This window comes from Pungitius pungitius, chromosome 20 (genome assembly GCF_949316345.1).
Source record: "Pungitius pungitius chromosome 20, fPunPun2.1, whole genome shotgun sequence".
Taxonomy (NCBI): Eukaryota; Metazoa; Chordata; class Actinopteri; order Perciformes; family Gasterosteidae; genus Pungitius; species Pungitius pungitius.
The window spans coordinates 4,361,849-4,387,900 of NC_084919.1; the positions used below are offsets into that span (position 1 = coordinate 4,361,849).

General features: G+C 43.1%; 1 protein-coding gene across 1 annotated transcript; it reads right to left on the bottom strand.

Annotated features, from left to right (window-relative positions):
- Positions 1-2,908: 2,908 nt before the first annotated feature.
- On the bottom strand, positions 2,909-25,735 carry lama4 (laminin, alpha 4). The gene is made up of 40 exons (XM_037449659.2): positions 25,357-25,735; positions 21,718-21,819; positions 21,470-21,597; positions 21,294-21,374; positions 20,955-21,169; positions 20,561-20,661; positions 20,129-20,309; positions 19,653-19,736; positions 19,365-19,516; positions 18,955-19,065; positions 18,223-18,334; positions 17,675-17,839; positions 16,869-17,062; positions 15,998-16,114; positions 15,296-15,444; positions 14,363-14,504; positions 14,180-14,273; positions 13,979-14,095; positions 12,946-13,131; positions 12,618-12,757; positions 11,675-11,839; positions 10,876-11,021; positions 10,373-10,535; positions 10,149-10,282; positions 9,451-9,622; positions 9,107-9,238; positions 8,868-9,010; positions 8,237-8,366; positions 7,690-7,827; positions 7,318-7,451; positions 6,886-7,050; positions 6,355-6,508; positions 6,073-6,266; positions 5,768-5,957; positions 5,495-5,650; positions 4,787-4,946; positions 4,192-4,319; positions 4,006-4,099; positions 3,591-3,710; positions 2,909-3,498 (listed from the first exon to the last, which is right to left on the bottom strand). Exons 1-40 carry the CDS (start codon positions 25,468-25,470, stop codon positions 3,353-3,355), a joined length of 5,649 nt encoding a protein of 1,882 aa, XP_037305556.2. The 5' UTR covers positions 25,471-25,735; the 3' UTR covers positions 2,909-3,352.
- Positions 25,736-26,052: the final 317 nt, after the last annotated feature.

Consider the following 26,052-nt stretch of genomic DNA (forward strand, 5'->3'; position numbering starts at 1 on the left):
GATAATAAATTGATGCACTATTACAAATACAGTGAGACTGTCTCCTCCACGGGTTTCTAAGCGACAATATATTGCATAAAACATTAGGAGCAGGCTCTTTAAAAAAAAAACAGCACACAATCTAAAGTAGAATTATGACCCTGCTAAACAATAGTAAAGAGATGACAAATCTCTTTGTTTCAACAAATCTTACTTGCTGAAATTATGGGCATTCATACTCAAAGTAAGTATTGCTCTAATAACCACATCTAATTGGTAACAGTTGCACTGGAAATTATAATAATAATAAATCGAACTTGTATAGCGCTTTTTTGGACACTCAAAGACGCTTTACATGGGGGAAAAAAACAAAAAAGGCGGTTTACGAAAAAGCTAGTTTGAACAGGTGGGTTTTGAGCACTGATTTGAAGGAAGGTAGTGAGTCAGAGTTTCTAATGGGCTGTGGGAGTGAGTTCCAAAGGGTGGGGGCGGCGATGGCAAAGGCTCGGTCCCCCAGGGTTCGGCGGTTAGTGCGAATGATAGGGGTGAGGCGGTTGGTGCCTGCTGAGCGGAGGTGGCGGGTGGGCTGGTGTTGTTGCAGGAGCTCAGAGAGGTAGGGCGGAGCCAGGTTATGGAGGGACTTATAAGTGAGGAGGAGGAGCTTGTATTGAATCCGATATTGAACAGGGAGCCAGTGGAGCTGTTCGAGGACCGGGGTGATGTGTTCTCTGGACCGGGTATGGGTGAGTAGGCGGGCAGCAGAGTTCTGGATGTATTGCAGTTTTTGGAGATGAGTGGTGGGAAGTCCATAGAGGAGGCTATTGCAGTAGTCGAGTCTGGAAGAGATGAATGCGTGGATGAGGATTTCTGCTGTTGACTGGGTAAGGGAGGGGCGGAGGCGGGCAATGTTGCGGAGGTGGAAGAAGGATGTTTTAGTGATGTGGTTAATGTGCGTTTGGTATGAGAGAGTGGAATCCATTATGATGCCGAGGTTGCGTACAGAGGGGGAGGGGGTGACATTGTGACCGTCAATGTGGAGGGTAAAGTTCTGGACAGAGGAGAGGAGAGATTTGGGGCCGGTGATGAGGAGTTCAGTTTTTTTGCTGTTGAGTTTGAGAAAGTTATTGTCCATCCAGGTTTTGATGTCGGAGATACAGTCAGTGATGGTGGAGAGGATAACCGGGGTGATGGATTTGGTGGCGATGTAGAGTTGGGTATCGTCAGCATAGCAGTGAAAGTTGAGTCCATGGTGGCGGATGATCCGACCGAGGGGAAGCATGTAGATGGTAAATAGGAGGGGGCCGAGCACGGAACCTTGGGGGACGCCGTGGGTGACAGGGGAAGTGTGGGAGTTGCAGTTGTTGACAGAGACAAAGTGGTGACGGTCGGAGAGGTATGAAGTGAACCAGAGGAGTGCTGTGCCGGAGATGCCGATTGATTGTAGACGGTGGAGGAGGATGGTATGGTTTATAATTCATAGGCTACGGGATTCCTCAATATGTTGTTACAGTCATAAGATGACCCAAGAATGAATACCTTTTTCTGAAAAGAATAAACCAGCACTGTGAAACTGTGTTCATAATATAGTGCTCAATACATCATGTTGTTAATGGAATGAGGACAATTTTACAGGTCATTTTTGAATGATAAGGTCACAATGTAGGGAAAAATCCATTCTTTAAAAGACCCCCCCTAGGAAATAATACCAAGAGCTGTTGTTATTTTCCAGACAGGATTTTAATATTTTAATTTAATATTGGCACATCACATTTTAACAACAAGGCAATTCAAAATGCTTCACATAAAACCATTAAACATAGGGCAAAAAATGAATACATTTTTTAATAACATTTAATAACAATAACAATAGAATAAAAGTTGCAGTGCAGTTGAAATGAAATAAACCATAAAAAGCATCCACTTCCTCCTTGAATCTTGTTCAGTTAAAGGCAGCAGCAAACGGAAAAATCTTTAAAGGTTCCATTTATAAAGTCAAAGTTGATGGCCTGCATAATCTTTTTCCATGATAGTTTTTATTTTCAGAATGAGGTTTTATTTTTCAATTCTTTACATATATTCCGAGTTTAACTTATTTTGCCATGTTTTGTAATGTGCACACCTATTAAATTGATTTAATGGCGATACCGTATACTGCCACAAGATGGCAGTCAGGTGTAACTAATAACTCCTACATATCCAGTTCACAAATGAAAAAATATATTGGAGTCCAAACGACTTAATATCAGTTTTAATTTTAATAATAGAGAATATTTCTGCTTAAGAGAGATTTAAAAAACAATGCAAAGAACCACCTAACATAATTGAGTTATTCACGTTCATAGACGCATGGACGATGTTCCTAAAATTCTCTCCAAAACCACAGAGTTTTAATGCCTGGTGAAATTGAGTGACCTCTCGTTGAAGGAAATTTTCTAACAATAACCATTCACAAACTTTTTAAGAATACAAAATGAGCTATTCGCTGGCTGGTTCAGTCTACGGTTGTCATAGCGACCTATGTAATTACACACTGGCCTAACTGCTAAGAATGGGGCGTTGGTGGCGCATGGAGTAGTGTCATGCGCTGGGAGCCACAAGGTTGGCGGTTCGGATCCTGGCTGCCCCATGTGCCATGTCGAAGAGTCCCTGAGCAACCCCTGAGTAACCCCTAATTGCTCCCCAGGCCAAATGTAACACATGGGTTATAATAATAATAATATAATATGCAATATGAGTTGCTTTGGATAAATGCGTCAGCTAAATGACATGTAATGTAATATTCCACGGGTAAAAGTTTAGCCATTGCAGAGCAAATTTTGTTTTACAGATTAGTCTTTTTCAAAAATTGGCATATTTACATAAATTGTTGCAAATTTACATAAATTATCCCCCGTTTTGGGAATAACGCTTCCAATCAAAATGCCGTATATGGATGTGAAATGTCTTTTATTCATCAGATATCAAACAGTACGACAAGAAATGTTTTGAGCATGAGCTTGTACAAAAAAGTGTCATTGTGAGTAAAAAAGGGATAGTGGAACATAAAATGCATAAACATCTTATTTATAATGTCAAATGTCTAAATCACGGATACACTATAGGTTCTCGTTGATGGTTGTGAACCTGGCGCTTCCATCTTATACTGCAAGTTTTTTAATTTAAGATAACTTCAGCGTATTCTTGGCATGAGACATTGTCATTTAAAAAAAGCTCCCAAATAAAATATTAGAAAAATAAATGAAAAGATTACAGTGGAAGAGAGAAACTGTGACAAACAGTGGTGCTGCTTCTCATAATGGTTATGCTTGACAGAAAGAGCCTTTTCTAACGTATTTCGTCAGTATCAGGGATGGCGAAGGCGTGGACGGCAGTGTCATGCTGTGGGACAGGTCCCGACGCTGACCGCCCCACTGGCCAGAACGGCTTTGCTGAAGCTCACTCGGCTGTTGTTAACGGTCAGGTTCCTCACGCAGCCCACGTAGGGGCTCCTGGTGGCGATGCCCTCCGGGAGGAAGACATCTGAGAGGGGGACGAGTGCGTCGCATGATTAGAGATACGCGAGAATGGATGTAAATGACAGGAGGGAATTAGAAATGTGTTCCTGGGCTCACCTGGAGCTCCACCAATGAACAATGGCTTCTTGGTATGTGTGGAGTTGGAGTCCAGAGGACCCACCACGTGGTTGACCTCAGAGTCCACATCTAGCTGGACGACGTTGGCGTCCCGTATCACTGAGATCAAGCAAGGATGAAGGAGACAGTTTAGCCAATATATTATATATATTTGTCCAGATGTCTAAAACTAATTGTTTTTAAAATACAACTAAAGCTCTGGGTCTTAATAATATTAGTTACCATTTTTAAAGATATTACTAATGGTATTTAAATTATTCATATACCATAGTGTAAATAATTGCAGTAAGTAAAATGATTGAATTTAAAAGATTTTTATAAACCTTTATCATAAAAATATACCGTGGAAATAGAACAAAACTTTTTAATCTTCTTCTGTTTCTTAAATCCTTACCAGTGATTCTGTGCCACTTGCCAGTACACAGCCCATTTCTCGGTGACACTTTAGTGAAGAACTCACGAGACCCATCGTTTACAAGAACCACCACCTGAAAGAACACAGGCCACATTACATTCATACCTTGGAAGGGGGGGGGGGCTTTTTGATCTGCACAATTTATGTTGTGGGCCAATGACTTACCGTCCCTTGATGAATGTACATGGTAAAGTAGCCCTCGGCGGTGCGCACATTCAGCAGCACCCCCGATGCCACGCGGGGGCGCACCTCCATCGCTAGCTCAAACTTTAACCCCAGGTCGAATGTTTCATCTGAGGGGCGAGAAGCAGAGGGGAACGAGACAGAGTGAGTTCTGGGGGGGCGCCTCGCGCGCTCCGGGCCTCACCTCTTTACCACATTATCCAGGCAAGATTCTCTGCGGCGTGAGCAGGTGGGAAATTACACGTTTCCCAAAATTCCTCTGGGATATCACCGCTCCTCCCTCCCTCCCTTCGCTGCTCCCCTCTTGGCAGAGACACAATTTCACCACAGTTGCACCGGTGGTATCGTGTTCCCCTAAACCCAGCTCTCTCACTCAGGGATGGTGAGAGAGTAGCGGGGCTGGTGAGGTTTTTTTTTTCCCCAAAAGAGAATCCAATGAGCCGTGTAATATAACAGATGTTCAATTTTGCAAGCACTTGTCCAATGTACAATATGGAAAAAAAGAAGATTCACAAAGTTCAATCTCTGAGTTCATAAGCATAGAATTCTCCCATTAACAAACTACAATAAAATGTACCCAGGATGACATATCCTCCTCCCTCTGAGAAGTATGTTCCCGCCTCAGATAGTCCCTCGAAGCACGGGGTCACCCCAAAAGTCTCCGACACGGAGGACAGCCACTGCCCGTCGAGCTGAATGTTCTTCAGGCAGCCAGTAAAGCTGTACGCAGAGTTTCTCTTAAGGGACAAGGCATATAAGAAGGTTAGGTAATCATTATTGGGTTTTTCTTTTCTAAACTCAAGTAGATATTTAACTCACGAAAGATTTGGAAGGTCATTAATCAATTAAATTCCTCTTACAAGTAAAAGGTTGTATACTCAATAAAACACATCTTTGTTCAGTTCAACTCAGGGGTTTAAAGATCAAATTACATCATGTGGGATTATACATTTGTATTGCATTTTTATACTAAAAAGTAAAAATGTTGAGAAAATTTAAAATATTGAAATGAAGTTAAATCATACAGAATACTAAAAGTACCGCTGCAATCCTGACTCTATTCTCCACATTGTTCTACAAGAAAATCTCATTAATTTCTTCCCCTTATGTAGAAGATTTTTGCAAAATTCCCCCAAAACATATATATTATACTGTTCATAAATAAATTTGTAAGAGGGTACCCTTTCAATGAGAACTGCATACATGGATGATACACTATTTGGGTGTTGTAAACAACCCACTCTCTGCATATTTAAATCCCTTCCACGTACATTTGAATCCATACCTGAATATTCTTTTGGGCCTTCTCTGGAGGAACTCCCCCGACATAAAAGGGGCTGCTGACATTCCAGGAAATGTTGCCTTCCTGAACTCTGACTTGCGGCAATGTGAGCCCATCAATTATTAACCGCCCGGTGCTCCCATCACGGATGAAAACAACCTTCAGCAGGAGAAGGGAAAGAAATAATCACCTCAGAAATGATTAACACATAACTAAGTGCACATCCGCCCATGAATCCGATCAACACCGACTGACGGAATAAGCTCATGAACTTACATTGTGCCAAGCACCGTCGTTGTATTTCTCCTCGCTCCGGATCTTCACTCTTTGGTCTGCTACGTTGAAGGTGTACACGAGCTTCCCGTGGGCCAGGAAGAGAGCCATGAAGTTGTCTTCCTCGACATCCGACACATAAAAGATGAGGCCAAACGACGAGTGGGTCTTCATGGACAGCGAGAAGTGGGACCTGATGGGTGAAAGGCGCTTTAAGTTGTACGTGCAAAACAAAACCCTTCCAAGGAGCTTTGGAAACGCACTCGACCCAAAGGTTACTTGTTGTGAGTTCCTTGTTTTCGACGTACCTCTCGGAGAGAGAGACAGGGAGATCTGTGTAGTGCTGCCTGCTGTTGGCGAGGCCGCCGTAGTGGAAGGCTTGGGGGGTCGCTCTGGGACTTGAGGAGAAGTAGCATCGCTCGACGTTCAACTCTGGTGGTTCCTGGTCGTCACTCTTCAGTTCCATCAGGCCCAAAGGTAAGGTGGACTTCTCCCTGCTAACCTATGTTGGTATTTGTCAAAAGTCAAGATGATGCGGCTTGTCGCAACTACATTAAGACACCATAAAAAGTCCCCACTCTTTGTTTTACCTTGTGTGATGGGCCTTGTTTGGCTCTAGAAGTGGTTTCCCTGTGCCTTGACAGCAGAGCAGCAGGGGGGCGCTGGACTGGACAGTCCTGCAGGGACGTCTGAACCTTCTCTGTGTATCGCTGGAAGTCCTCCGGCTCAATGTCCCGGTCCTGTCTGAAGACATACATGCAAGAGAGCTCAAACCTCAAACCCAAAGGCTTGTACCAAGCATCTGCGCATGCGCGGCCTACCGCGGGAGATGACCAAAACTAATGCTAATTAGCAATCCTTGCTTACTTCCGGACGCATTTAGTTACATTCCAAAGAAACCCAGGCTGACTCCCCCCCCGTCAGCCTGCCGGTCATCAAAGGGGAGAGGGTAGATCGCCATGACTTAGTTGAAAAGTAGCGTGCGAGCCTGAAGAGTGTGGGCACCCCTGCTTTAAACAATCCTTAAAGTGTTTTTGGATGAACAGGCTAGTGTAACCTGCAGGATGAATCAGTTGCATCCCGTTACTTTGCGCTGTAGGGACTGTTCAGCAGGGATCTACCTGTTGATGTAGGCGTAGCTGATGCAGCCTGTGAAGTTCTTCAAGCTGCTGCTCGGCGAACCTCCAAAATAGAAGGTCTTCACCTCAGAACCTGAGGAGGGTCTTGTGGCAGATGATGGACGCTTCTTCTCCTGCTTGTCCTTGTCGTCCACCACTAGTGAATACCTAAGGTGAAAAGTCAGTCACTTAATTGTGATACTCATGGTCATATTCATATATTACAGGCCAAATGTGTCTCAGGATAAAAAACATGATTGTGGGTGCGCAGAACCTCACGGTTTATCCCAGTGTGCGTGTTGTGGCTGGACAAGAAACCCTTTGAGTATGAGCTTTATGCGTGACCCGTTTGTGTGTCACCTCTCTTGTTTGCCAACAAAAATATCCCGTTTTGATGACGTCACCCCAGTGTCGTGAGAGAGAACACTTACTTACTTCTGATTGTTTACTGAGGCCACTAAGAAGTGTGTCCTTCCATCATTGTATTGTTTCTTATGGGATTTTACTCGAGTGCCTCTGCAGTTCAGCACCACGGCTCCATTCTCCAGAGAGATACTCAACTCATCAGACTGAAGTGGGAGAAAATAAGGTAGTGGCTATCACGTAGCACCATAATTACACATTGGAGAACAATCTTGATTGGCTTTTATGACGAAATGATGCTTGTTTTTTTCCTCGGACAGTACCCCACACCCTCTGAAATTGCACAAAGAAATGTCTTCCCCTAAATCAATCCAAATTTTGCATTAATAAACATCGCTAACATTACCCCCTCCCATGTGTATTACAACAAACATGCGCGTATACCCCGTCATTCAGATGGAAGAGAAGTCCGACGGGCTGTAGCGTTCTGAAGTTGAGTCCTCCCTCAAAGTTGCTGAAGGGGGAAATCTTTGCTGTGGATCCCAGGTAACTCTCTCCGGTGAAATAAGCTCTCCGGGACATCTGCCACGACGACAACAACACATTTCACTATCATCACCTATTTCCTTCCCCTGTTCAACTTACATTACATTACATTACATGTCATTTAGCTGACGCTTTTATCCAAAGCGACTTTGCATTTCCACATAGAGATACAAACTCAGAAGAACAAGTAACAAGAAAGTACAATTTTCATCAAATAAGCAGTTTCAAAACATGTTATAGATAAGTGCCATTTTAAGTACAATTTAAAGTCACGCATTACAGTTTAGTAGTGCCCCACAGACCACTGTATTTGAATTGCTGAATATTTAAGACTTGTTGATTACAGATTAGAAAACTCACATTATTCTTTTTTTAAATTGCTCTAGGGGGATGTTTGCAGTCCATAATCGCTGACAGTGTGTGAAGTGATGGAGGGAGCACTTACAAAGGACTCCTCTGGGCAGCCGCTGCTGATACCAATGGTGCCAGGCTCTTCCAGCAGATTGAAGTCTTTCTTCTGGAACTGGAAACCTTTGACACAGCCTTTCAGGCCTACCGCAGCAGACAGCTCGGGCCTGTAGTGACACACACATGGTCACTGTCTTATTGGGAATTTATAAACTGCGCTAGTGACGTTGTATGTATATAAAATACATCTTTCTTGTGCCGGCAAATTGCAAGGTGGTCACCTATCTGCCCCCACCCCTTAGGTCGAAACTGGGAAATCTGGAATTTTAGTTTTTAACACATGACAGGACTGTAAGTTCATCCTAGCATCCTATTGGGCTGCAACCTTCTTTTTTTGGGGGTGGGGAGAGGGGGGGGGGGGTAACCAGAAGTGTCAATATTTGCACAAGGAGGTGGTACTGTGATGAACCAGATCCGTCGGGGCAAGGTGCCATTCGCAGCTAACGCGATAAACTGGGTGAACCCATAATATAGAGAGCCGTGGTTAGTTTACAGGGCAGACTGGTCCTTTTCAAAGAGCACAACTGCCCTATCTATGGAGGTTGGGCTCCTTGAAAAATTGGTTCTTCCAACTGGTTGATACCCAGTTCAGATTCTGAGTGACTCACCTGGATTTGAGAATGCTCGAGGGAGCCCCTCCGATGTAGATATCAGAGAACGGCAGTGTGGTTTTTGGATTCTCCAATGATTTAACGTGACTCTTGTCCACCAGTAGGATAACTTTTTTGGACTGATGGTAGATTAAGGACACCTGTGCAAACGGCCCAGAAGTTAAAAAAAAAAAAAACTTATTCACATGCTCAAGGTGAAATTGTCTGACTGAATAAACAAACAAGAGGAGAATTACCTCATGGTATCGCGCATCGTTTATTTGCAGCTTCGGTGAGTTATTTTCCATGAGAAGTGGCCCCTTGCTAAAGCCAAAATTGTACATTAGGCGCAGGAAGCCATTCTTTAACTCTAAAAGGAAGAAATTATCCTAAAAAAAGAAAAAAAAAGAAGACAATATGATACATTATGATTTACCTGTAACTTTTCAGTTACAATAAACAATGAAAACTAACTATGTACCAAACAAGGTATGCATAAACACACATGCGCAGCCTGTACACACTCAGGCTGCACTCAAGCTAATGTATATCACTATATTTTAGGCCTTTACCTTCACCGTGAGTGAGTCTTTAAACTTACCCCATTGACCATGAGTAAAAGGACACCGTTGTTGGCGACGGTTCGCACGGAAATATCAAATCTTGTGACGACACCAAATTTGCCCCTCCTCTCAATATTATTGATGAGTGCGTAGCCCGTTCCATCAAACAGGTAGCTGGCAATGCGACTCTGGGAAAATGCCAACTTGTACCTGAGAAAACAGAAGGAGAAAAGTTTATCCAGAGTGCAGAATGTGTCAAGGTCTCGTCCTAGAAGTGTCATTGGAAATTCAACTGTAAAAAAGTATTAAGTGACAAAGCGAGAGTGGCAGTTTTACTATATGCTAATGGTTTTGTGAATTTAATGGATAATGATTTTAGGTCTTAAAGTGCCAACATTTAGACTCTCCAAGTCTAAAGAGTCATCACTCTCCCTCTTTTCAAGTCAAGTTTCCAGAGTTAAAGCACGTTTTTCCCCGTCATTTCCACTGTCTGAAGATAGTTATTGTAAGCTATTTGATTGTGTTGTATGCTATTTTGTCAGTTTTCTCTTATCTCCATTATTGTGAAAGTTAATGACGGAAGGAGTATAACTCTAGCAGGCTGCCAATAACTCCAAAGCCTGCAGTGTGCACTGTACTTGGAATTTGGAGGTGACAGGGCACATAGACAATATACAGAGTAGGTAGGTGGCAAGGATGGGGTAAGACGTGACAGCAAACAGTCGCAAGCTGATACCTGAGACACGGAGTTGATGCAACAACGTCCATTTTGTGAGTCTCTTTGAAGTTGTATAGACTGAACACGTCATTGTTCAGCGAACCCAACTCGATACAGCCCACAAAAGGAGCTAGACTCAGAAGAGGTGGAAGCTGGGTAAAGAAGAAATAAAAGAAACACATAATCATTTATTAAAAAAAAGGTTTTTTTGTATACAAAGGAAAGGTTGAAAAGGGCCTTACCCTCATTTCTGGGGGGACGCCACCAACAAAGAACACAATATCCTTAGGGTCAAGGTCAAACAGTGAGTCCGTGCCTGGAGCGACACCTTTCTGGATGAACTTCTGCTCGTCGTTGGAGCTCTGGCTGGGGATGGTCAGGAAGACTTTTCCATGTCTGCCCAGCCTGCGAGCAAAGTTCACAAAGGAGCATTAGTACTCACTGAGATTTTGACAGCCGTTGTCTGCCGACGTTTTTTTCTTTCAGATACCACATTACCTATGGGATTTATTGTGACCAACCATGACAAGCTGGTTGTCAAGAAGGGGACTAAAAACCGCTCCTAAATCAGGCAAAAATGTTGACGGATTGCACTGCTGCATTGAAATTACAGCATACGTGAAAATATAATTGGTAAAAAAAAAAGAAAATTGTTAAAAGTTCCATCAAATCACTTGTATGTGTTACTCAGGGGGATCCGTTTATATGAGAGACTCCCAAAAAGGTTTTAATTTGCAGCCATTACCTCTCCACTTTGATGTAGTTAAAGACTGCGGGCCACTGGCTGACAGGCTTTGAACCCAATGAGATCTCAACATCTTCCCCCCCGAGGTTGTACACGAACACCAGGTTGTCATTCTTGATGGCCAGCCCCATGTAGTCTCTCTTACCCTGTGAGCAAAACAAAAAAAGCAGAAAGGTGAGTGAGTTTATACTATACTATTAATTTTCCCAATATGGACTTTGTTTATTCAATTTACAATTGCTCACAACTGATTACAGAGTTTCCAACAGAGAAATTATCATATTTTACGTTATTCAAACTTGGAATATAACAGTGGGTCGCTGCGCGTCAGGCCAAACAAAACCCCCCCGAACTGTTACATTATTGGAGGATAAAGTACAGCCTCTCGTACCTTATTGCTAACACAATGTACCCCCTGTGACTCACTCTCAACCAATCAGAATACTGGATTTCATCTACCCGTATTATAATAGTATTTATGTAAATGAAGTCCAACTTTGAAGTGAGACGTGTGATTGTGAAACGTGATTGTTGTGGATTTCACAGCACCCAATTAATGTTGACCCTTTAGTCACATGAAGTATCTCTGCTTCTAGATGAAACCCGTGGAATATGAAAGTGTACCCTCTGGACCTCCTAGGATGGGTTCCTCTTGGCAGCCTTAAAAGGTAAAGGTTTATGGTGAGGGTTTCAGGGTGAGCAATTGCTCAATAGAAGTGTAGAACCTTAATAGTAACTTATGGTAACTATTTACCACATACGACAAAGCCACTAAAAGAGATTTCCATGTATATCTCACATTTCTGTCTCCCAAGTACAAGATGAAACGGTCTTCTATAGGATCCTTGTCAGGATCCACTCTCAGGAAAAGGCTGATGGACGTCACTGTCTTAAGGTCTTCTGGGTTGCTGTGAGGATGAATCTCGACTGAAGACTGACCGTTAAATTTCATGGACACTTGTACCTGGGTTAGAAAGAAAAACAGTGGCTCTGAGCTCATGGCGACATCAACATCAGTTTTTACTGCCATACGTTTTTAAACAAATCGCAAAAGTTACAACCTGGAATCCACTGATCTGTTTTTTATGTGTAACGTGACATAAGGCTTACCTTAAACGTTGCTTTGCTATCCTAAATGTGTAAATTAATTATAACAAATAAATACATACATACAAATGTACTGAATTGTTGATCTTTAAAAGAATTGTACCTATTGTCAGCCTATTGTTCCTATTACTTGATCCAGAGCAGGTTTCAGACTGAATGGTTATTGGGATAGGTATTGATACGGATCAGCTATTAGTATCTCACATTTAATCCAATTTTATTTACCCACTAGTTGACAGCTGACTGATTGCTTTGAATGGGAAATATAATACATGTCATTATAAAATTCCCAAAAGGTGTAGAGTTGTCAGTGTAACGTCTGGCAACAAACAGCAAGGAGGTCACCCATTCTAATGTCACAAATACATTATACAGAGAAATTATGTGGAAACAGCCTCGGCTACGTTCTGACCTTTATTTGCTTGGCAAAAGTAAGTAAATAAAACACAAAATCAACACAAAAACTATTGTTCTACATTGTTTTGTTCTACACAGTTCATGACTGATGTTTGGAACCTTACCACTGGAGCCGTGATAAAGAGCCACGAGGTGCTCTTTTTAACTTCAACAAATACCAATGCACCGTTGGTCCTAAATTGACCATATTGTAGGCATGTTCCCAATGATGAACTCACTTTCTTGGCCACACTCCTGGCTTGAGCTATGAGCTCTCTGATCCTCATGATGTTGGTGGTCACGTTGTTGACAGGCTTCTTCTCCTCGACCACCTTCAGCCTGTCCAGCAGCCTGGGAACCAGCACATTCAGGCTGTCCACTAAAAAGCACATTGAATGACAGGAAAATAAGAGAATTGAGACAAGTGTAAAAAAAAGGCATAAAGAAACTTAACATTAACATGAAATTGCAAACAGGGTTAATGCATTTTGCATTTACTGTTAAATAGTGATTTCATAGCGAGGACCTTTAAAATGTCAAACACATGTGGTGCAGCAGTAATTCTACCTGCTTCACCGGCAGAAAGGACAGCCCGCTCGTAAGCAGCTGCAGAGTAGTCGTTGTTTCTCATGTTGTTGGCCCACTCCTCCACTTTGGTGCTGATGGGGTTGATGGTCTGAAGGACTTCTGCCGAGCGGTTGAGAGTCCCCTCAGCCACTCTGAGGGTAAACTCCAGTCGCTGTGGTGTTCTGTCTGTAATGGAGGCAGAAGGTGATATGGAGTAAATCAAGTGATACTTGATGCAGTCATTGTCAATTGGAAAAGATGACTTGCGGTCATTTAAAAAAAAAAGTTCTTCTAACCGACAAAAACAGGCACAAAACATATCTCATAACCTGGAAAAATAATACCAAATCCATGTGGGAGAAAAAGAGTTTTTTCTAATTTCATCCTAAACAATGTGGGTGAACCCAACCTGCTTCATTACCAACTCGCGTACCTGGGCGTCTGATTGCCACACTCCACGGCACCCTGTGTACGCATGAGTCACTGCTGGGTTTGAACCAACTCTAATGCCATCCCATCTACGTCAGTGTGAGACACGGAGATGTAGTAGGGAGAGAGTTGGTTGTGTCAAACAAACACAGGACTTTCACTCAAGAGGCTATTTCCTGTGGATGTTCAGCTACTTTACCGTACTAGATAAGTCAACGCCAGTTATGTATTGAACCCAAATTTTACTTAAAAAGTACACCGCCGTTGGATAATAGGATAAAATACATGGGACTAATTTAAACCAACACTATAACCCTGTCCAGAATCGATGCTGGGGTACCTAAATTGTCATAGCGCCATTGACTGAAAGTCCGGTATTTGTCGAGTGGGGATTTAGAACATAGTGTTGGAGCAACCCTTTTAATTCAAACAAAGAAACAGAAGTCTAACAGGATCTATAGTTGTAGTTTCCATCTCTCCCTCTCTCCTTTGTACTAGTCCAAGCGCACCACTGACTCTCCTCTAAACACACCACTGACTAGCAAAATCAGATCTTCTCATCCCGCTGTGGGTTTACACATTTTATAGGAAAATATTGCTTTACCTGCATAAATTCCACTGATATCCTCCACTATTTCTGCAAGTTTTTGGGTGTTTTTATCCACGGTCTCTTTGGTCTCCTCGATGTATTTGCGCTTGTCAGCCACCTCGTCTTCGGCCTCTGTTGAATGGTGACATAGTTGAGGTTAAAGGAACTGTGGATAGCTGCAAAAAACACTTTACGCATTCTGTGAAAGCCACATACCTTTTTGTTCTGAATGTAATGAAACAGACTCCTTAAAAACATTGTTGCTTTGCCTTACTAGGTACTCAAGCTGCGTATTTATTCCAGTGATGGCCTGAAACATGGGACGCATAAAAACAAGGTGGCAGTATTAAACCAGCAATACAGGGAATGAGTACGGTGTATTTCTGTTATTTCACATACGTCTTCAGCTTGATGGGATAAGTTGTGGGTGGTGAGCGATGTGATGTTGGCATCATCAATGTATTTCACGATGTTGTTGTAGACGTTGGCTGCACTTATGGCTTTCTGCACGAAGCCATTGGCGTCACTCTTTCTCAGATCGCTGGTGGAGACAGGGGGACAGATGTTGCAGTCAAACCTGAGTGTTTCTACATTGTGTGGAACAGCATCAACAACTCCCAGTTCTCATAAAAACATATTAAATGAAAGCTTCACTAATCAATATATCAACCATGGATTATAGGTCCATCAGAAAAGGGAAGGAACAGAGATGATGTTGCATTGGGTGTTTGTTTGTATATGTATGGAAGTAAATCTGTGTCATCGGGTTTTGAAAGAAAAAGGTGATTGAATTTATGTTGTGGTTGAATTTTTTGCAGTTGAATATTTTAACGTTGAATTATTTGCGGTTGAATTTTTTGCAGTTGAATTTTTTGAGGTATTTTAACGTTGAAAAACATTCAGATACATAATTTCAATGCATAAATATTCAGTGCTATAAATTCAATCACCTTTTTCTTTCAAAACCCGATGACACAGATTTACTTATATATATATACATTATCACCTCTAACACACTGGTTTCTTTGAATATTAAACTTTTGTATGCAGCAATTTGTACATAAAAATATCCCCCTCCCACTTCCTCCCCATAAATGCACAATACGCAGTATGTTACGGTATGCAGATTTCTAAAAAGGGACCATTTTTACTGAGATTTTAAAAAGATTTAGTTTTTAGTTACACCTACATTAAATTTGAAAACATTTACATTTTTCAGTGCCCCAGACAGGGCAGAGACGTTCTGAGAGATGTACTGATGCGTTTGCATTTGCCTTTGCTCCTGTCATGGGTCTGATTGTTTTGGCAAATAACTGTAACTGAGTGTCTCACTCCTCCAAGTCATTGGCCTGTCTGTCCAGCTCGTCGGCGTGCTCATCGGCCCTCTGCACCAGATATCTGTCGGCCAGCGAGAGACGTTCGGTCTTTTCCATTAGCCTTTGGTTGGCGCCATCGATCGCTGCATGGTACTCGGTCACGTTCTGAGCGGATGTAGACCAGCAAAACACACAGACACATTTACTATTTGTAGGCCCACCCCCCCCCCCCCCCCCCCCCGCTTTGCATTCATGTCTTAATCTCAGAATCCCCAGTGATCTATGTAGAGTTGCTTTTCTTTGTTATCTTTGTTTTTTCTTTTGACCAATCTAACATTGTTACATCAAAATTATTGTACTTAACAAAGTAACTTAATATAGAGCTACTTGACTAAAACAGGAGAGCTGCTGATTCAATCTCTGGCATTCACAAATTGCTTCTAAATCAAATTGGCCAGTTTCAGATACAACACATGCTGCATCTCAGGAATCCATTTCATGAATAAATGAAATGCAATCTACTAGATAGATGCGGGATACTGCAGCCTTATATCACAGTCCATTCGATTATGAATTATAACGCTGCGAGTGAAGCTAAGCATCACTGGACAGCAGGGACCCAGATATTATTTCCATTCTAAAAAAACAACCTCTGCATTTGAAGTGACCATGGTTCCCTCCTGATGGTCCTAGGTCCTCACAGTCGTGTAGGCCTCACCTGAACCATTGCATCAACCTCAGCCACAGACTTCTCTGTCTTAGAGATGGAGCCTCTGGCTATTCCCAGTGTATCGTTGACAGTGGCGTGGTCCTCGGCCAACCTCTGCAGCTTCGCCTGGGGACACAATGAAGTAAACATGAGAAAATCGAGCTGGGTTCAAGCCCAGAAATAGGATACACCAGAGAAGGTGATCTCCACCTTGACCATCAAGTCATCTTGAGACACCATCTTAGTTTTGTCATGTAGGCAAAAACACTTTTTTTGGACAGGATCTCCTCTCCCTTCCAATTATCGCAGCCACTACAGAGGGCAGAACTCTTAATTTTTTGCTGGACATCTGACCATATAATTGCAGTTATTTCATGGGTTTTTGTTATTTAATAATATGGGTTAGTTAAGAGTTAATTTTTTTCACTAAATTCATGTCTTGTGATCCATGCTGTTCACCCAGCGGCACAAAATAAACTTTTTTTATGGAGACCTAGACTCCCCAAACTAGGTGGCGTTGTGGGGAACTTTTATTTTCTATTAATATAAAATTGTAATAGATAATGATTGGATTTTAAATCCCTGCCTCGGGGCTGCCATTTGCATGATTGAGTATAGCCCAATGGCTCTCTTTTTCTCTTTTTAGAGTAAAGACTTTTCTGTAGAACAGGGAAATAGAGGGATGTTTCTGTAAGAAGGCTCTAGATTGTGGAAAAAAATGAATTGTATTGCTGCTCCCCCTGGGCCTGCCTCCTAATGTAACAGTCCACAAGCGCCCACAGATGGTTTTGTGTTTCTGTTGACGGCACTTGAATGGCACCGTTAAAAGACTTCGGACATGCTCTCTTTTTCTTAGCAGAGGTGTGTCTTGGGAAATCACCTCACGGCTCTGGAATTTCAGGATGCTGGCTCTGTTCACGTCCTCAGTCTCCCGGACTGTGTCGGCGGCTTTCTGCAGGAAGCCCCGAGCGTCCGACAGCTTGGCGGAGAAGCGGGACAGAATCTCCCTGACGGGTGAGAGGCGGCCGTCCGTGATCATCAACTTCTTTTCCAACTGACGTATGCGCCTCAGCACTGGAAACACGAGGAATGAAGGCATTTCAATAACGTATTACTAACTACTTGTGTTACTAGTTTGGTTTACTGTAATGTATTTTCAGCACAAATTGGTTGTGTTACTTTTACTGTGGGGGTTTTCCCTTGTGAAATATACTTTCTGCATGCATTTCCTCCATTCTGGTGGAAATGTCTTCATCAATGTAAAGGGAAACCCCAAATATATATAGGCAGCATGTGACAATTCAAAATATAATGCAGATCTTTTCACATTTTGTTGTCGAGGTTAACTCTTATTCACCACATATACATAATCTGACCAATAAACCCGTAGAACCCTTGGACTTAAGTCAAAACAACTCAAGCATACTCATTGACCCTCACCCCCAAGCCTGGCACTAGGTACGATATTCACAGGTGAATCTTCAAATAGCCCTCTCACTTTAAGTCAAATTCTAAAGTAATCGTTGAATACTAACCTGCTACCAACTCTAATTTTTAGTCAGATGACCTCAGTTTACAGAGACGTAAACTTCTTAGAATTTTGTAAGGGACACCTTAGTATAACAATACATTTCTGCCTTTTGTTTGCACTCAAGTGATTTTGTGATGTGTTGTGTATCTCCTCACGGTCATGGGCTTCAGTCGACTCGTCGGTGGCGATGGGCTCTCGTGGGGACAGATCCAATGTCCTCATCCAGGTCACCATTGCATAGGCCTGCTCAGTATTCTGCCTGGCCACCTCCGGGTCCACGTCCTGGTGAACACTGTACAGCTCCCAGTCATGGATCATCTCTGTGCACACACACGTACAAATTACACACACGTTAGGAATCTAAACACATAAGTGTAGTAGTAGTAGAAAATAGATTTTCATTCAAAGAAAACAATGCAATCTCCCATCTAAAGAGTGACGGGCCAGGCCCCTACTTTGCTTCAAGACAGAATTGGAGATAGTTTGCTTCATCAGGCAAACTAACACAGCTATGCATATTAAGAGACCTTTGCACCTCGCATTGTGCTTTTTAACGAGTAAATAGTTGGTTTGCCTTGAATGCGCTTGCGTTATGTACGATGCACCATGCAGTTATTAAAATAAGACTGTTAATGTGTTTAAAGATGAGGGCATGCAGTCTGCACTATAAATAAAGTCTAACTTTGTGAGAGCGTTTGGGTACCTTCAATGCGTAGGTTGAGATCAGTGAGGTCTGTGCTGAGCTGCTCAGCCAGGGTGACGGTCTCAAGCGTGTCGTTTTGCAGTATCATCCCGAGCGTCTTCACCACACTCTCCTGGAAAACCCCCAACATTTTTTATTTGCAGGTCTAGACGGCTATATATATATATATATTATATATATATATATATATATATATATATATAATACTACTTAAACAATACATCACAGCAGTTTGTCTGACTGTACAGAGGATATGTAGAGAATACTGTATGTGCATATGAGGAAAAGCCATTTTAAGCCCCTTTTTGGAATATTAGTATAGTACAGTAGTTAATCTGATGCAAATGTTCAGAACTGATTCAAAATGTATTTCAATAGGAAAAATAACACAGACTTGCTACACTGCTACAAAGAAGCATTTAACAATATTATTTTCCCTTTCACAGTGGTAAAAACTTTTTGTCCTAGTCACAATTACAACGTTGTTAACAACATTGATGTTAAATACCAGTTTGTTTACATAATGCCAATATTTTTTTATATGAAAAAACACACAACATAATTTTCTGTATAGGATTATTCAATAAAGTCTGGTGTGTCTCAATGATTAACAACATAAATCATTTTGATGTCAATGAAACAGTGAGTTTCCCCATTCAGATTTCTCCTTTTATCTTGTCCAATCTATTCTAATTAAATGGTTAAAGTGCTTTAAATGATGGCCTTACTGACCGATTCTCCCAGCTGTTTGATGTCCATCACCACAGCGTCTGTGGCCTTCTCAAGCTCTAGAGTTTGAGGCTTAATCAAAGATGACTTGTTTCTCCAGCCTTGAAACTGTTTCTGGACGCAAAGCAGAATAATTCATTCATCGGGTGGGCATTATGCTGTCAAGAACATGTCAAGGAAAAGGAAAGTTACACTGATGATCTGTGATTTTTTATTGCATTTCCGGAATGATTGTGTACAGCGCCACAAGCCCGTCCCAATGACTTCACATTTGGTGCTGGATACAAATCGTACACTACAGAACACAGCTGTTTTTCTGAAGAAATATTCATTGGTGCAGTGTTAACCTGTCTTTTAGTGCATGTTGTATTTGTTTTACGTTATTGTCTACATTGCTCCATGTGGGTCTGTACCTGCAGTTGTTGGGCGGTATAGTTGTAGTACTTGAGCCTGTCGTTGGCAGCAGCGCCAGTGGAGATGTTCAGCACACCGACTTTCAGCTGGTCCAGCGTCTTATTGGACATACGCAAGTCCCCGATTAGATGCCAAATGCACTCATCACAACCTAAAACGAAAGAAAAATTCAGCGTTGCACCAGAGTTGCAATTATGCTCTAACTTCAGACTTCAAGTTTGTGTTTTTGGTCTATTTTAAAAAACGGCTGCGACTGAGTCTCCGTTGCAGTTGTTCGGCCCACTCACTGATGTTGCACAGATTGACTGTTGCAGCCTCTGCTAGGCACTCTCCAGTGTGCATATCACAGTGGCCGCTCTCACAGTCACACTCTGTGGAAAGACAAACCAAAAAGCAGATGCACTTCATCATAGCGGAAGCCAGAAATCCTAAATTGTTGATCAGCTGGAAACAGTTCAGGGCAGTTATCACGCATACAGTATGAAAAGACTCACAGATGGTGGTTTGGCTTGAGGCCTGCACATCTGTCTTGCTGAGTGTGGGACCATGTTAGCAGCTGTGTCTGTGTGTGTTTTATATAGATTGGGTGGTGATGTCATCAAGCTCTCAGCAGAGCGTCTCCGGCCTGCTCTGACATCACCCACACTACTGTGGCAGTGGGTGTGGGAACGTAAGCACTCAGCATAGCCGTTTCCTCTGGGAAAGCGTTATCTGCGTTGACGGTTTTACATTTGACAAGCGGCAGGAATGTAGGATGACTTACTCTGGCACCCGGCAGAGCTATAATCCCAGTGGCCTGGGAGGCAGCGCTCGCAGTAACGACCTCCGGCGCCTGGGCGGCACGGACAGCTGTGGGTGAGGGGGTGGCAGGTGGGGCGAATGGATGCAGGCCCGCATTCACACCTCCGGCAACCTTGACAGCCGGAGAAACCGAAGTAGCCCTCCTAGATTAGTGAAAAAACGCTGTTACTTTCCCACATCTGGCTGTTCTTGTTCATTTAGTCACAATTCTGTTGCGCATCAATTATAGGATTTATCTACTTCTGGGGGGTTTTCAGAAGTCAACAACCTAATGACTAATTAACGGAATTAACTACGTTTCTTCTGTAATGTTGTTATGTTGTACATATAAACCTTGAACCTCCCACAGGTCTCCCAGAAGAAATCCTTTTACCAGTCACATGGTTCCCCTCACCTCGCATCGGTCACACAGTCGTCCGGTGACACCCGGCTTGCAGTGACACACTCCTTTCCTGTCGTCGCATGAAGAGGTGCCACATTCATTGCACTCGCATTCTGTAACGGACAGAGAGCACGCACAACAATGAGGACATTAGAGGTCACATGATGGTCACAAGCAGAGGGTGAGAGGGTTATTTTTGGACTTGAAAAGGCTTCCAAAAAGGTGTATGGTAATCCTTGATACTCAGTTTATTTCCAGCATCAGAATGACACCCAACCCATAATATAATGGGAAAAAATGTCACAGCAATACCGAAACATAACTTTTGAACATGGAAGCTCCACTTAACACGGATAAGCACGGGTCACACTCGTCTATGACGCCCGAGACAACCCATTGCTCCCACCTTTGCAGTTCTTGGCGCTAATGGCGTCGCCGTAGAAACCTGGGGCACACCTCTCACAGTTGGCGCCGCCGGTGTTGCCCCAGCAGTGCTGGCAGTGGCCCGTCACGTTGTGACACTCGTTGAAGATCAGGTTAGGGTCAGAGTTGCTGTTGCAGTTGCATCGCTTACAGGAATTACCGATCACCATTGGGTTACCGTAAAAGCCCGGAGAACACCTGGATCAGAGAGAGAGGAAATTGATTGATTGATGAATTGATGATATACAGAGCGACGACCAGCACCAAGCACATCATGGCAAACATTTATATTGTTCACGAAGACTTTCTGCTCGGCGCTGACCTCTCACAGAGATGTCCGGCGTAGCCCTCTTGGCACTTGCACCGTAGACTGCCACCTCCTTTGTCACAGCGCACCGCAAAGCTGGACAGAAACACAGTGTGGAAATCGTTTTCGTGGGATTACCCACAGCTCGCCGACACGCAGTTTCCTCTGCTGCAGGAACAAGACTGGCTTACTTGTTGGAGTGGACAGAGAGGGGGCAGGTGCAGGGTCTGCAGGAATGCCGTCCGTCCGGACTGTGAGCGAGCATGTGGCCATCTTCACACATTTCACAGAAATCCCCAGTACTGTGGTCCCTACAGTTCTGAAAGGGGAAATTCAATAGTATTAGAACATGTGTATTATTATTAAAAACTGGTCTGGTGGTTATGGAAATAAAGTGAACATACTGACTCAGAGGGAATCAAAGTGGATGGAAACTTACTATGCAAATGCCAGTGATGTCTTCACAGTAGTCTGCGTGGCCTTTACAGTTACATGGCAAGCATATGCTCTGTTCACTCAGGAAGAATCCCTTTGCACACACCTGCATGTGGAACAGAAAATTCTCACTTATAAAGGTAATCTCAAAGATCTGTCATTTAAAACATATATCTTTTGATGAAAACGAATTTGGGTTTCCTGTGGCAACATTACCGGTTAAATTTGTTTACTATCACCAAAAATCGTAGTTAGTCTGCCAGAGAGGGTAAGTGATGGAGCTACATACTCACTCTTCAACTCATTGGAATCTAAAACAGCCCATTGTTTTCTTATTTCGGCCCTGTGTATCATGAAGCAGCAGGAAACCAACAGCCACATTAACACGTAGAAGCACAAAATGTTCATAATGCGACTCCTTTAAGATGATTTCTGCATTAAGTCAGTTGTGATGAAAAGCTCAATGAATGGCAGCAGCCCCCACACATTTAGAGAATGTCACCTCTCGGGACGGTGTGATGCCAGAGTTTAGTGCAGCAATGACGCGCACACACACACACGCGCACACACAGACGCGCCTTTGAACCTCTTTGAACATTTGAAGCCACACCATTCACGATACAATAGCAGTCTGTAAGAAGTCCATAATTTGACTTCCTTATTCCACTCAGTTGGCTGGACATTGATGCATCCAGAGCGGCCTGAAGACATTCCACAAACACTACTCTATGGCTACTTATGATTCCCATATTCCTTTGACTTAATCTCTGTTTGCGAGACAAAGACATGATTCTCTGGTTAGCTAATGCAAATCCCCCTCTTGAAAAAGCAGCACGGATTTGTCCTGCAGACCCGCTTTTTTTCTGCGGCCCCTGACCTACAGTTCACATGCAGTGAGACCAGACCCATACATCACTGCCGGATAAACATTCAAGATGCCAAACCTTTCATGTAAGCACTTCCTTGAAAATGGGAGCTAATGATGCAAACGGTGAAGATACAAGTTCAATCCCCAAATGGTAGTCCAAGCCGTCAGGAGCAAACAACCACAAATTTGTGGGGAAAGCACTGACATACCAAACTACTTGCCATTTGTGAAGCAACTTTAAAGAGTCTTGAAGGGCTTTAGGCCTGTGAGTTGTGTGACAGTGTGTGATGGCTTAAACAGCTGCTGGAGCACAGGGTAACAGGTTACGCTTAGGGGAGGCTCTGCGGAGGGTCTTGAAGCCGCACACGGCTTCTTCAGAGTCCTCAAAATTGAAAGGAATGCCTCTCTGGTCACCTACTTTCAGGAAATGTGATGAGACGATCAATACCAATCTTTGTCAGTAAATATGAAGATTAGGCTCAGGCCTAATGTAGCATGAAGAATGGAAGAAATCTGACCCTGTCTAAAGTTAAGCCAAGACCAACCTAAAACCCATTAATCAACACGTGGTCTCCCAAACACTCCACCCAATACTTTCTAGTTACATTCCTGGGAAAAAGCTCTGATAAACCCATGGTACAGCAAATTATCAGCAACAAAATGCAGACAGACACCGCTGGAGGCCGGCAGATGAACATTTAAACAGTTACAAATAATTGACTTGCATTCTTTGTGCATCCGAGGCACAACTAAACTAAACACGCGCTATTATTTCTATGTGACATTTTACGTTGTTAACACAGGCTATTGTTTGCTTTTCTATGGATGTCGCATGTGTACAGACTGTAATGCCCTCTGAGGCAAATTTTTAATTTGCGATTTTGGGCTGTACATAAAGTGATTTGATTTGAATTATTCACATATAACATTTTACACTACTCATATAAGACCCACTTCTTGAGCCCTAATACAACATCTGAATAGGGATTTTAACCCAAGTGGTTACTTTAATAAACGCCTAACTATTATGTGAATCAAAATCATTGGCATTTGCGGCCGTCTGCCAACTGTGAGCACACTCAGTAATGTGGACTATTTCCGAGGCCCTCCCACTCTGCCCACCACAGTGGAGGACAAAGATGACATTCAACACATTATATACAGCCACTCTCTGTTTCCATTTGAGGCTCTTGCTTCTCCCCATTTGTCAGTGCACTTCCTGTACATTGACAGGATGCTTTCTGGACACCACGAACCAGATGCAGCTGGCAATCCAGCACAAAAACAAGATTTGACTCTACAGCTGAGCGCTGTCCAAAGTCAACATGCCCTCTGGTCATGTAGCTCCAAAATATGTGACCAGGCCATCTCTGCAGTGTGCGTAGGGTCTCTATGACATTGGGATTGTCTCATGAATTTGATTTTTGAATGTATGGGGGTTTGTTTTTGTACATGTGGCCTGCCAAGTTTTAAAAACTAAGTGGATTAAGTGTTATTGCATCTAATTTCCGCTTTGCCTCTCAACTGGCTGCTGTATTTATATTGACCTCAAAGAGGGGTTGAGACACTGGATTTAGCCATGCCGGACATCCTCAAGAAGGGACAGATCCGGGGTCATGAGAATCTCATCCTAATTCAATAACTTCACACAGACAGTCCGGCTGCGGGGGGGGCAAGGCCTTTTCTCTGGGTTACCTCAATTTAAGAAAGCTCAAGAGATTAGGAAATAAAAATAAAAATTAATGAGCATATGATTACATTGTGCTGGTTTACTTAAGTTTGGGAATTGAACACCGTAATATTCTCTATTTCCTCTGGATTTTTGTTTATACGTATGAAGAAACATCCAGACCTAGAGAAAGTCAGGGTATTTATTCCCCAATTGTGGCTCTGCAATGGCTAAGCATGTGGTGCACAGTCACTGTTTCAGTTTCATAGGGCCAGTGAACACAAGTGGACCCCAAAGCATCCTGAGCAGCCACATAATTATAGTTTGAGAGAGTAACGGAAGATAATGTTGAAGTTCTCCATTTACGGTATGACATCTCATTCTAAAAATGTGCAGTCATTGATAGTAAGCACATAAAAACATTTTGGGAAAAATAAAATAATCTCTATCACAAAAAGGGACAACCATCTCAGTAACCTTTGACCTGCAACATCTTCTCAGTTCCTTACCGTCTGAATGGACCCTTCTGTCAAAAGTCTGTGACAGGACATGAAGAAGAACTGCAGTTTCAAGCCTAAAAGTTGATACTAATGGCCAATCAGTGGTGTACAAACAAAGGGCAGACATGCACTTTTCCTGACAATGATGATGTTCATAAGCGAATGATTATGTTGCAGGTTAGAAAGTGGTATATAAAATTGTATCAGAAATCTTGCTAAAACAAAAACAAAACTGAAGATTTTCATTTTTAAAGTAAATGTCTGCAGAATTAAGAGAGTTTGGCCTCTTAGCTTGTATTCTTTGTAGCCTTCTGAGCTAAGAGACCATTTGTCCAGTAGTTTTTCTCATGCCCTTACTGTCCACTGTGCTCTCTCTGTCTCTTTCCCTGAACTGTTGCTCAACATTTGGCTGCTGGTTTCCATTAGGGAACTGCCAGGGAGGGGCATGACAGTGGTGAGGACAGTAAGTCAGAGCCCATGTGAGCATTAGCCTCAGGGTACGTCTAACGACACAAACACACACACACACACAGGCGTGAGCACAAAGCTAGGCACAATAGTGATGTCCACAGACACCCTGCAGATCAAACAAAACCAGTTACTTACTTTCAGCAGAAACTGTTGCTGTTGCTGTTCCCCAAGCCTGGCCCCAGAAGCTGGATAGGAGATCCCCGATAGGATGCAGAGAAGGCAGAGGCAGGTCAGAGATTCAGCAGCCATGTTTGTGTGTTTGCCCAGTGGAGCACTAATCCTCCCTCTCTGTCAGTCTCTGTCTGTGGCTCCTGGCCGTAGGGAAGTCTCTGGCCAGCTCCTCTTTGCTCTGCTGCGCCCGTTAGCTTCGCTTCTCCCACGGCTACCGACCTTCAGATGGAGCACCGTGGTAAGTTCCCGGCCCGGCCGCAGTCCTGTTTAAACAAAACTTGTGTGGACTTCCTCCCTTCCCCTCACTCCCTCCCTCCCTACCCTGATTCCTCTCCCTTAGCGCAATAGCCTCTCCCCTAAGCCTGTGCCTAAATCACATGCAGATGGGAAGGCTGGAAACGGAGAGAGAACAAGTGAGAGGAGGAGTGAGAAAGGGAGAGAACGAGTAACAGAGGGCTTCTGTCTGTCGAGCAGAAGGCAGGCAGCGCACTCATCCAGACTGCATAACTCTCCTCACATTGAGCATTAGCTCGCCCCGTCTCCATTTGCTGGTCCGGGGCGCACTTGGGCTCAACAGGCTACCCCCCCCCCCTTCCAGGGGGTCTAAAGCTTCAACACTCACTCTGCACTCCACAGGCAGAAAAGAAACAGCTGCTCGGA